Raw genomic sequence first — 12326 nt, forward strand, 5'->3', positions numbered from 1 at the left:
TTGGCAAGTAGTAGACACGCAGTCAGAACTTGCTGGATAAATGAGTGAAAGAATCAATGAGTGAATGAATGAATGAAACAGTAGTCATTTGGGAGAGGTGTCCAAAGCCGAGATTCAAGACTCGGCTAACGCTTAGGAGCCTGTATCCGCAAGTCCCACTACCGCAGAGGGCGCAAGGGGGCAGATAACGAGCGAGGAGGGGCTTCCGGGAGGGGTCTTCAGCCCTTCCGGTCCGGCCCCTTTAAGGGGCGGGGACAGTAGGGCGGGCGCTCGGAGCGTCAGGGCGGCGCTAAGATGGCGGCGACGGTCGCAGGGTCCGGGGCGGCCGAGGTCCCCAGCTCGCTGCTGCTCGTAGTAGGCGGCGAGTGCGGGTGCCGGGGGCTGCTTGCCTACGTGCTGGAGGAGCTTGAACGAGGTCGGACCGGTCCGGGAACGCGGTGCCGGGGAGGCGGTAGCGGCCGCGCATCTCGGCCTGAGAGCCGGAGGATGGAGCGGTCGGGGCGGGGGCCGGCCGGATCGGGGGCGGGGGTGGCCCGGGCCCCTATCCTCTTACCGTTAGACACAGGGCGCAGGCAGAGTCTATGGGCGCCCGCGGAGGAAGCAGCGTTCGGGGTCGGGCTCAGCTGCTCCGCCTCGAGCCTGGTGCAGACCGGGGAGGGGACACGGGCCCCGGCTTTGGGGGCCCACGCGACTGGGCAGCATGGGCAACGGCTCCGCGTCCCGCCCTCCGGGCGCGCCTCGATTCCCCGGCTCTTAGTAGCCTTGACGTCCTGGAGGGAGGAGCAGGGATAGGGAGGTTGGGCCCGGAGCCCTGGGGGCCACTTTCCGTAGCTCCATGAGGAACTGCTAATCGGGGTGTGGGCGGGTGCCGCCTGCTTAGGGGATTTGGCACCTGAATATGTGAGTCATAGATGCACCTGCAGGATTCACCTGCCAAGCACTTGGCACGGTGGGACCGGCGGGCGTGGTGCATCCCGCACCGTGCTGCTTGGAGGGCACCCTAGATCCGTCATCCCGCATCTCTCAGATTGTCAGCGCCTGTCCTCCATGGCCAGGAAAATGGGATGGCAGCACACAGCTCATGGGTTTAGGGAATGTCACCCCGCAGGGCATCGAGGATAGGGCGGGGACCTCTGGCAGGTTCAGACCTGCATTCTCAGGACTCATGGTCTGGTGGGGAGGGAGGCAGGGAGATGGATCAAGTTTTAAGGTCAGATGGTTTCAGGACTGTTCAGAGGAAGATGCCAAGGGCTGAGAGGACCTGAAGGATGGGAAGGCAGGGAGAGGGGCCTCTGGGCAGTGGGATCAGTTCCTGCAAAAGCTTAGAGGTGGAATCTGTGCGTGGCAGGGCTGAGGATCAGTGAAACCAGGGGTGGGGGTGGGAGGATACTGAAGGGGACAAGATGACTGTCTAGGAGGTGGGGACTTTCTTGCTGAGGTCCTAAGTCTTCTTTGTAAAGTGCCCGACTTTTGGGGTTCCTTGATGGTGGATGCAGTGAGATCCAGAGGCACAATGGATGTTTCTGAATCTCCTGGCCTTTGTGTGTGGGGGCAGGTTGGGGGAAGAGGGGGCTGTGGTGGCCCTCGCCTGCCCTTTGCTAGTTATTGAAATATTCTGGGAGCTGGGGAGCCCAACTGATTTCCTATCTCCCTTTCCCGCCCACCCCACCAGGCATCCGGTCTTGGGACATTGACCCTGGCGTCTGCAGCCTCGATGAGCAGCTCAAGGTCTTCGTGTCCCGGCACTCAGCCACCTTCTCCAGCATTGTGAAAGGTGAGGCTGTGAAAGGTGACCCTGTGTGCACCAGCTGCTCACTCAGTGGGCAGATGTTCTCCGAGTGCCAGCTTTGTGCGTCAGGGATGGCTGTAAACAACAGTAATAATACAGCTGAGATCCGCTGAGTAAGAGCAGGGGCCGCCCCTGAGCCAGCACTCACTCCTCAGTCATCACCAACTCATGAGGTCAGAACTTGCATTTTTGTTCCCATGTAACAAATGAGACTGTGTGGTGTGGGGGACAGGGAGACCTCTGAGGAGGGTCTTTTTGGATGAGAAGCAGCTGGTGGGGAGGGTGGAGGGAAACACCCAAGCAAAGGGACAAGACATTTGGAAAGTGAGGGGCTGGTGCGTGTGGGCAGAGCCTGGCAGGGACTGGGTGTGGTTTATGGCTGTGATTCTTGCACAGGGTACAAGTAAGTGCTCAGTAGATGGGGAGCTGAGAAAGCAAGGTCGAGGAGGGGGTTGGGACTCTTGGGCAGCCCTACATGGCCCGTGCTCCCTGGGGATTCTGGGGTGACTGGGGTGAGCAGAGTAGCTGCTGGGTGGGGCCTGGGTGTTGCCTAGCTAGCCCCTGCTCAGCTGGCCTGTTGAGTCACCTCCAGGCTGCTTCAGGAGGGGAAGGAAGTGTCCGTCACCTCATTGTCCCAGCGGTTCCTGGTGGCTTCCTGACCCTCACTGTATCAGACTGGGGATTGGGGAGGGCTGGAAATCCCGTCTGTGCTGTGTGACCTTGGCCGCCACTTCCCCTCTCTGTGCCTTACTTTCCCTGCCTGAATGGGGCAGTATCCACACATGATAAGAAGCTTGTGATAAGCTGATAAAGGGTAAGGGTTCAGATCCCAGAATCAACCCCACTGCCCTCTCCGTGACCCATGAGGCCTCCCTGCCCTCGGCTCCCTCTTGCTGCCCCTCGCTCTCGCCCCTTCCTGATCCTCAGACACCGAGAGCTCAGTGCTGCCTCAGGGCCTTTGCTCATGTTGTACCCTTTTCCTAGTGTACCCTCCTTGGCCTTCCCTGGGCTCAGGCTCCTTGATTATAAAATGGGGTGACGATGCTGTCCCCCACAGGGCTGACAGCTGCAGTTGGGTCCTGCCAGCAGTGGAGGCCTTGTCCCTGCTGTCTCCAGCATGGGGCCTGCCAAGGCGGTTTCTTGTTCTTGCCTCATCCTCACCTGCAGCTCTATCTCATGTCTGTTAATCTCCGGATGACCCCCTGGCTGGAGGTCCTGGGAAACCAGAGTGCTGGAGGGGCTCCTGGCCACCTAGGGTCACCCAGTGAGGGGGGATTTGACCCTGGCTTGTGTGGCTCAGCCCTAAAGTTAAAGGGCCCGGTTCTCCCACAGGCCAGCGGAGTCTGCACCACCGTGGTGACACCCTGGAGACGCTGGTCCTCCTGAATCCATCAGACAAATCCCTGTGTGACGAGGTAGGAAAGGGAAGGCTTCTGGGGGAAATGGGCTGCTGGGACCGCTGCCATCCCCTGGCCCCAGCCTCTGGGGGCCCCTGACTTCATCTGCCTGAAATTCTCTTCCTGACACCCAGCAGCAACAAAGCCTCCCCTGGTGACTCCAGCCTCAATTTAGTCCCTCTTCAGAGCTGCTGATGGGAGTAGGTGGAGTCAGAAAAGGCTGGAGCATGGGAGGATTGAATGGGATAGGGAAGGGCTGGAGTGTGGGAGGGCAGAACCCAACCGGTGTTTTTGGGTCTCATGTGTTCCTGTGGGCTGGGCCCTGCTAGTTGTCTGAACTGACTTCTTAATAATTCTAGCTTGTGGACATCAGCACTCTTCTCTCAGTTTCGTATGAGATAGAGCCCTCTAGAGATCCTTGTACAGGTTGATGCCTTTGATCAAAAATGCCCTGTTTGCTCCCTGAGGAGGCTCTGGTGGAAATAGCCAGACACAGTCCCCTCTTCCCTATGGCACCTGGGCTGGGCCAGAGGGAAATGTGGGCTTGGGGGGGCCCAGGAATACTTGGAGGGGGCGCTGGAGCTGGGCTTTGTAGAATGAGCAGGAGTTGGCAGGGAGGATGGGGGCCAGCTCCAGCAGGAGGCCCACAGGCTACAATCCTGGCTTCTAGTTTAGTACTAGCCAGGCCACTTGGGGGACAGATTGTTGTGTTTTGGTCACTAAGTTGTGTCCGACTCTTTGGTGACCCCATGGACTGTAGCCCACCAGGCTCCTCTGTCCATGGGATTTCCCAGGCAAGAATATAGGAGTGGGTTACCCTGTCCTTCTCCAGGGGATCTTCCCAACCCAGGGATCAAACCCGTGTCTCCTGCATTGGCAGGCAGGTTCTTTACCCCTGAGCCACCAGGGAAGCCCTGATAGGACAAGAGTAGGGTGGTTATACATAGATCTGGGGCTGGGGACCACCCCAAAGAGGGGTGCTGGCCATCTCACTGCATGGAGTAGCGCTTTGAACACTCTCCCCCTCTCTCAGCTCCGGAACCTTCTGCTAGACCCTGCCTCTCACAAGCTGCTGGTGCTGGCGGGGCCCTGCCTGGAGGAGACAGGGGAGCTGCTGCTCCAGACCGGGGGCTTCTCACCCCGCCACTTCCTCCAGGTCCTGGGGGACAAAGAGGTGAGCTGCCCCCTCGCCATCCTGCCTCTGAAGTCTGGCTTATCCCCACTGGGCTGAGCTGCCTAGGTGACCTACTGTCCCCCCGCCCCGAGCATCGTCCCTTCTTCCTATGTAGGGTGATGGTAACAACATGTACTGTCAGGCTCAGTCCCATGGCCCACTGCAAGGTGAGGGCCTTCAGATCAGATGTTGCAAAGGCTCCAAGTGGCATCCCAGATTCTAGGTCCCATCTGGGACACAACTGGATGGGGTTGTTTCTGACCCCTAGTCTGAGCGGGGCAAATGCGCAGAAAACTGGGAAACCATGTTTTCGTACTGTAGTGAGTGATGTAGTGATGGTAAGATAAAGGCCAGTAGATGGAGGTGGGGGTCGGGGTGTGTGTAGAAAGTCTCCCTGCAGGGAAGTGTGCTCTAGGGTGTGAGAAGAGCAAGTGCAAAGGCCCAGAGGCAGGGAGAGTGAGAAGGTGGGGGAGGGCCGGAGGGGAACATGTGGTGAGACAGGACCATGGGCCCTGCTGGGCTGTGGGGAGAGCTTGGTTTTGTCCTGAGGGTGACAAGGGGAGGCAAAGGGGCTTAGCTTTCCTAAGGGGCTGGGTGTTGCCTGGCTCCAGGTGACCCCTTAACCATTCCCCCTTGTTCAGATCCGGGATCTCCTGGCCTCCACACCCCCGCCTGCAGCGCCGCCCAAGCTCCCCATCACCTGCCCGACCTTTGGTGACTGGGCCCGGCTGGCCCCTGAAGTGCCCGGCCTGCAGGGCGTGCTCCACCTGCAGTTGAACCCTCCGGTGCAGCTGCCGGCTTCCGAGGGCCTGCGCGAGTTCCTGGAGTACGTGGCCGAGTCACTGGAGCCGCCCTCGCCCTTCGAGCTGCTCGAGCCTCCGGCCTCTGTGGGCTTCCTCAGGCTCGCCCGGCCCTGCTGCTACATCTTCCCTGGTGGCCTAGGTGATGCCGCCTTCTTCGCCGTCAATGGCTTCACCGTGCTGGTCAACGGCGGCTCCAACCCCAAGTCGAGCTTCTGGAAGCTGGTGCGGCACCTGGACCGGGTGGACGCTGTGCTGGTGACCCACGCTGGCGCCGACAGCCTCCCGGGCCTCAACAGTCTGCTGCGACGCAAGCTGGCGGAGCGCGACGAGGCGGCTGCCGGCGGGGGCTCCGGGGACGACCGGCTCCGCCGGCTGATCTCCCCCAACCTGGGCGTCGTGTTTCTCAACGCCCGCGCTGCTGCCTCTCGGCTGGTGCGTGGCGAGGATGAGGCCGAACTGGCCCTGAGCCTCCTGAGCCAGCTGGGCATCACCCCTGTGCCCCTGAACCGAGGGCCACTGCCTGCTGAGCCCACCGTGCTCTTCCAGAAGATGGGCGTGGGCCGGCTGGACATGTATGTGCTGCACCCGCCCTCAGCCGCCACCACTGACCACACCCTGGCCTCCGTGTGCGCCCTGCTGGTGTGGCACCCTGCGGGCCCCTCAGAGAAGGTGGTGCGTGTGCTGTTCCCTGGCTGCACGCCCCCCGCCCGCCTCCTGGATGGCCTGGTCCGCCTGCAGCACCTGGGGTTCCTGCGGGAGCCGGTGGTGACGCCCCAAGACCTGGCGGGGCCTCGGCGAGCTGAGAGCAAGGAGAGCGTGGCCTCCCGGGACAGCTTGAGGAGAGAGGGCCGCACGACGGTGCCCTCCAGGCCCACCCAGGAGCGCCCTGGGGTGGCCCGGAAAGACTCTCCACGGACTGAGGCCCCTCGCAGGGCTGAGAAAGAAGCCAGGCCCTCCCGGGAGGTGAAGAAAGACCCCAGACCCAGTGCCCCTCGCACCCAACCCCGGGAGGTGCGCCGGGCAGCCTCTGCCGTGGTTAGTGGCAAGAACGTGGGTGTCCAGGTGGCTCCCAAGACCCGCAGAGCACCCAACACACCCCGCCCAGGGGTCCCACCAGCTGAGAATGGGCCCCGCAGCCCCCCCAGCTTCCGGAGCGGGGAGGCCAGCCCCCCGACAGAGGCCTGCAGCTCCCCGGCCCCCCAGCTTGTGGCCACACCCAGCCAAGAGAGCAGCCTGGATCTGGGGCTCAGCCCGGCAGGGGAGGAAGGCGGCAGCTTAGAGGAGAAAACCCTGGAGCTGCTGTTGGCCGCCAGCACCCCCGAGCCGTGCACACCCTCTCCCGCCGGGGCCCAGCAGGGCCCAACAGAGAGCAGCGGGCCGCTGTCGCTGAGCCCCCTGCGGGGTGGGGAGCCCGGGCCAGATGCCTCCCCCACAGTGACCACGCCCTCGCTGCCCGCGGAGGTGGGCTCCCCACACTCCACAGAGGTGGACGAGTCCCTGTCCGTCTCCTTTGAGCAGGTGCTCCCGCCACCAGCTGCAGCTGCGAGTGAAGCTGGGCTCAGCCTCCCGCTCTGCGGCCCTCGGGTGCGGCGCTCGGCCTCCCCGCACGACGTGGACCTGTGCCTGGTGTCGCCCTGTGAGTTCGAGCACCGCAAGGCCGTGCCCATGGCGCCGGCCCCCGTGTCCCCCGGCAGCTCCAATGACAGCAGCGCCCGGTCGCAGGAGCGGGCGGGAGCTCCGGGAGGCGCCGAGGAGACACCACCCACATCTGTCAGCGAGTCCCTGCCCACCCTGTCTGACTCGGACCCCCTGCCGGCTGCCCCTGGCACTGCCGACTCAGACGAGGACACGGAGGGCTTCGGGGTCCCCCGCCGTGACCCGCTGCCTGACCCCCTCAAGATCCCCCCACCGCTGCCCACCCCACCTAGTATCTGCATGGTGGACCCGGAGATGCTGCCTCCCGAGCAGGCCCGGCTGAAAGGAGGTGGCAGCCGTACCCGGAAGCCCCTTACCCGCCCCAGCTCTGGCACTGCTCCCCCCAAAGCCACTCCAGTGACTGCTGCCAAAACCAAGGGGCTGGCCAGTGGGGACAGGGCCAGTCGGCCACTCAGCGCCCGCAGCGAGCCCAGTGATAAAGGAAATCGGGCATCCCTGTCCAGAAAGCCCTCGGTCCCCAAGACAACCACTCGAGGTCCATCTGGTAAGTACCCGTGGGCTGGAATCCTGCAGTGGGTTTCCTATATTCAGTGTGGTCTCAGCCACACCCACCACCCTCTCTGGCCTCTGTTTATTCTATAAAATGGAAGCTCTGGCCTGACTGTCTTAAGCACTTGCAGTTCTGAGGTGCTTGAGCAGTATCGTCAGTGGAAACATCATCCCAGTGAGTACATCTGTGGTAGTGATATTTCCAGTAGCCACTTGAAGCAGAAAGAAACCAGTGAAATTAATTTTAATGGTACATTGTCATGAAACCCCTTTGTGTCCAGGGTCCCAAAACCACCTCCAGGTTTGATGATTGGGTAGGAAGATTCAGTGTGTCGTCATACTTGTAAATGTATTACAACAGAAGGACATAGAGGATCAGCAAAGGGTCGAGGCGTGGGGAAGTCTGGGGAACCAGGCACAAGCTTCTGGAGCCTTTGTTGTTCAGTTGCTAAGCCACGTCCAACTCTGCAACCTTACGAACTGCAGCACGCCAGGCTTCTCTGTCCTTCACTGTCTCGTGGAATTTGCTCAAATTCAAGTCCGTTGTGTCGGTGATGCCATCCAGCCATCTCACCCTCTGTCGCCCTCTTCTCCGCTCAATCTTTCCCGGCATCAAGGTCTTTTCTAATGAGTAGGCTCTTCATATCCAGTGGCCAAAGTACTGGAGCTTTAGCTTCAGCATCAGTCCTTCCAATGAATATTCAGGACTGATTTCCTTTAGGATTGACTGGTTTGATCTCCTTATTGTCCAAGGGACTCAAGAGTCTTCTCCAGCACATAGTTTGAACCCTAGTGGAATTACACATCACATGCTCGAGTCCCTGATCTCCGAGCTGTGACGACACATGTGACATGCCGCCTTCCAGGGCAGCTCCTTAGAGACTCAGGGCCCAGGGTTTCTAGTGGCGCTGGGCGTGCAGGCACCTTCCGCCTTACACACTGAAAAGGCTTCCTGGTCCAAATCTTGGACACCAGCTGGGGGCCCAACATTCCCCTGAGTGTTGACACCGTCTACCTGGAGAGAGAATCCCATTCCACAGGCAAAAGGCTCAGTCCCACGGGCACTCTCCACTCCCGTGCCAGTCCCAGTGCAGACTGTCACCTGTGCTGCTCACGGGCTGCGAATCAGGGGCTCCTGTGACCCCTTCCTTCGATTTGTTAATATGCCAGAGCAGCTGACAGAACTCAGGAAAACCTGTGTACTTACTAGATGACCATTTTATTACAAAAGGGTCCTAGAGAATACAGATCAACAACCAGATGAAGAGATACCTAGGGCAAGATACCGCACAAGGGATTCTCTTTCTCACAAGCCTTGGGGCCCTGTGTGGTTCTGGTTCCCTGAGGTGGAAAGCTCAGAAAAAGGGCTAGAAAGCTTGAGGGTTTTATGGAGGCTTTATTACATAGTAACGATTGACTAAATCATTGGCCACTGGTTATTAAATTCACTTTCTAGCCCATTGTTCCTCCTAAAAGGGTGTGGGTGAGGCTGAAAGTTCTAACCCTCTAATCACAAGGTTGGTTCTCCTGACAACCAGCCCCCACCCTGGGCTGGGATCTAAAGCCGTTAGCCAAACCTGGTTGTGATGGAAGAGAGCTTCTGAGGAATAACAAGACACCCATTTTACTTCTCTGGCCCTAAAATATTTTTTGGAACTGAAGACCAGAGAGCAAATATGGCAAAAGATGCTCCCATTGCTCTTATTGATCAGAAAATTCCAAGAGTTTGAGAATTATGAGTCAGGAACTGGGGATAAAGACCAAGTATATCTGAGCAGGCTCCGGCAGTTGGTGATGGACAGGGAAGCCTGGCGTGCTGCAGTCCATGGGGTTGCAAAGAGCAGACACGACTGAGCAACTGTACTGATACCTGAGAATGACCAAATATATTTATTTCTCATAAATCACAGTATTGCAGTCTACCCCCTGGTGGAATAGATCCCTTATGGCAAATGACACCCTGTTTTTGTGGATAGAAAATGATTAATCAAAAGTAGTGGAAAACTGTGGGTCCCTGTTACAGACTTACATTTGGGGTCACATTTATAGAACAGATAAAACAATAGTACCGACACAAATAGGCCTGACGTTTGGGAGAAATCAGTGTGGGATTGATTTAAAGAAACGTCATTGCTCCTTGAACCTTACAGTCAATTTGTACAGAACTATTTGGCACAGAAATCAGTTGGTAGATTAGCTAGATCCTCTTCCTCCTCAGGCCAGTCATTTTCCACAACTGTTACATCCTCAGGAGACTTAACTCAGGCCCTCAATACATTGGATCATCAAAATGCAGTGTTACTGGTGAAGCCACTGGCTTCCACAGTGGCTCAGCAGTAAAGAATCTGCCTGAAGTGCAGGAGACGCAGGAGGTAAGGGTTCTATCCCTGCTTTAGGAAGATCCCCGGAGGAGGAAATGGCAACCTGCTCCAGTATATTCTTGCCTGGAGATCCTGTGGACAGAGGAAGCTGGGGGGCTACAGTTTGTCGGTCCATAGAGTTGAAAAGAGTCAGACACAACTGAGTGAGCACACACACATGCAGGGTTACCATAAACTCATTTACAAGAGGTAGTTGAAGCTTACCAATGCCAGGGTTGTACCGTGTCAAAGTATGGCCAGGGTACGGTTCAGTTTCATTACAGAACAAATCAGTAAGAACCATGGAGGTGTTCACTTTGCCTCCCCGACAGCATCTGCCTTCGCCCGTGTACCAGACGTTATTAGAGGTTGTAACGGTTGATCGTGATTCAGTTAGCTCTGAATTCCAAGGTAACCAGGGACAAGCTCACAGGCTTGTACTGAGTCTGTGTTTTACAGCAGGGCCCACCTCTCCTATAAGGAGAACATAAATGGCATTTAGGTTATTCCTGTCCCTACTGGCTCTGCCACGGGGTATATTTTATTTCTAGCTTTCCTGGAGGCGAGAGCAGTCTGGGTGCATCTGTTTAAATTGTTAATGCCTCTAGAGGACTTCTCTAATCTTGAAGAGCCATAGCATTGCAATAAGTGTGTGTGCCCCAAGCCTCAGTAGCTAGAACGGAGGGCCACGTGCCCCTGGCCACTTCAGCCTCTGTTCCTAGTAAAACAGTCAAGAGGCCTTGGGCTTGTTAGGTCAGGGTACAGGCCCCTTCCCAGCGCTGGGTTCCAGCATATCCAGCATTGCTGGCTGAATCTGCCTGACCCACTTTGCTACTACCTCATTCTCTTTCCCTGGTCCAGAAAGATCCCCTGGAGTAGGAAATGGCAACCTGCTCCAGTAGTCTTGCCTAGAAAATCCCATGGACAGAGGAGCCTGGGGGGCTACAGTCCATGGGATCACAGAGCATTGAACACAACTGAGCAGACACACAGACACACACACACTCTCTCTCTCTCTCTCTCCCTCTCTCCCCTCATCTCTCCAGGTTGGCTCCCATCCTTTGCCTTCCACCTGGAAGAGAACTCCCCCTGATCTGCCTATTCTAGGTCATCTTTTTCCTCTGAATGCTGCTCCTCATTAAAAGCAAATTCCACTTGTCCTCAGATCCCCATTAGCACCTGTTCAGCCTCAGCCTCTGGCTTGTGGGTGCATTATTGAATCCAGTGGGGACGTTGATGCCCCTGTATACTAGTGGCTGGGTGCACTGAGCATGCGCGTTTTGCACCCCAAAATGTTGGATCCCCAGACTAGAGTTAGATGCATGGTAAGCATACCCAGAAAGAAAGAAAGTGAAGTCGCTCAGTCATGTCCGACTCTTTGCGACCCCATGGACTGTAGCCCACCAGGTTTCTCTGTCCATGGGATTTCCCAGGCAAGGATACTGGAGCAGGTTGCCATTTCCTTCTCCAGGGGATCTTCCCAACCCAGGGATTGAACCCGGGTCTCCCGCATTGTAGGCAGATGCTGTACCATCTGAGCCACCAGGGAAGTCGCCTGCATGTAGTTTAGTTGGAGCATGCCACGAGACTTCGCACAGCCTGCCTTGTCTCTGCTGGGGTCGTTCCCCCAAGGACCTTGAGCCACCGAGTGATGCCCTCTGCTTTAATCCCATCAGGGACCCACTATTTTTCCCTCTTTTTGATGAATAGTTTTCTGTCTGCAAAAACAGGATGCCACGTGCTTGGGCACGGCACACCCTCAGGTGTGCGTGTGTGCTACGTCGCTTCAGTTGTATCCAACTCGGTGACCCCATGGATTGTGTAGCCCACCAGACTCCTCTGTCCATAGGATGCTCCAGGCAAGAATGCTGGAGTGGGTTGCCATGCCCTCCTCCAGGGCATCTTCCCGACCCAGGGATCTAACCCATGTCTCCTAAGTCTGCCGCATCAGCAGGCAGGTTCTTTACCACGAGTGTCACCTGGGGAAGCCCCATGTTGGGCATGCTGCCATTATATTTTGAACATCATAGCCAGGGACGTTTCTAAGCAGTTGATGATCACGATTTGCGGTTACACAGTGATTACGTAGACCAGTCTGCTGGGAGCCACGCACCATGCGGTTTGCAGTCCCAGAGGAAAGGGTTCCCAAATGTTGTCCTTTGTGTAGTAGATGTAGCCTAAAAATAGGAGTCCGAGATACAGGCACATCGCTTAAATTCCATTTAGTCATGAACAGTTTTCCTGTTCATTAATATATTTTAGGACCAGAATATCTCCCAGAGTGACACCATTCGGGTTTGCAGGCTGCTGCTCCATCTCGTCAGGTCCCCAGATCAGGGCTGGTCTCAGCAAACTAGCTTCAGCCTGCCAGGCATCTGGCATGCTTCTGCTAAGAGATCATATTATTCTGCTCTAAGCCTCTCTCCAGGTATTAATAAAATGTTGGGTTTCCCTCATTGCATAACCCACTTATTCATCCCTTTACCCTCAGAGGTAATTTTTCCTTTCTCCTTTCCATTTGTCATTTCTCTTTTGCTCACACTTTTGCACCCTTGGAAGGGACATTAGTTTGGCCACTACACTGGTCCATCTTGCTGC

The 12326-nt window shown here is 57.1% G+C and overlaps 1 protein-coding gene across 1 annotated transcript in view; it reads left to right on the top strand.

Moving 5' to 3' along the window:
• Positions 1–253: 253 nt before the first annotated feature.
• MAP1S (microtubule-associated protein 1S) overlaps positions 254–12326 on the top strand; it is a 33451-nt gene continuing 21378 nt past the window's right edge. The window contains exons 1-5 of the mRNA XM_010845639.1: positions 254–415; positions 1673–1774; positions 3122–3204; positions 4220–4360; positions 5002–7363. Coding sequence (XP_010843941.1) covers positions 295–415; positions 1673–1774; positions 3122–3204; positions 4220–4360; positions 5002–7363 — 2809 coding nt within the window. The 5' untranslated portion in view covers positions 254–294. The remainder of the gene's footprint in view (positions 416–1672; positions 1775–3121; positions 3205–4219; positions 4361–5001; positions 7364–12326) is intronic.

The sequence above is a fragment of the Bison bison genome, unplaced genomic scaffold (assembly GCF_000754665.1).
Source record: "Bison bison bison isolate TAMUID 2011002044 unplaced genomic scaffold, Bison_UMD1.0 scf7180017864221, whole genome shotgun sequence".
NCBI classification, from domain to species: Eukaryota; Metazoa; Chordata; class Mammalia; order Artiodactyla; family Bovidae; genus Bison; species Bison bison.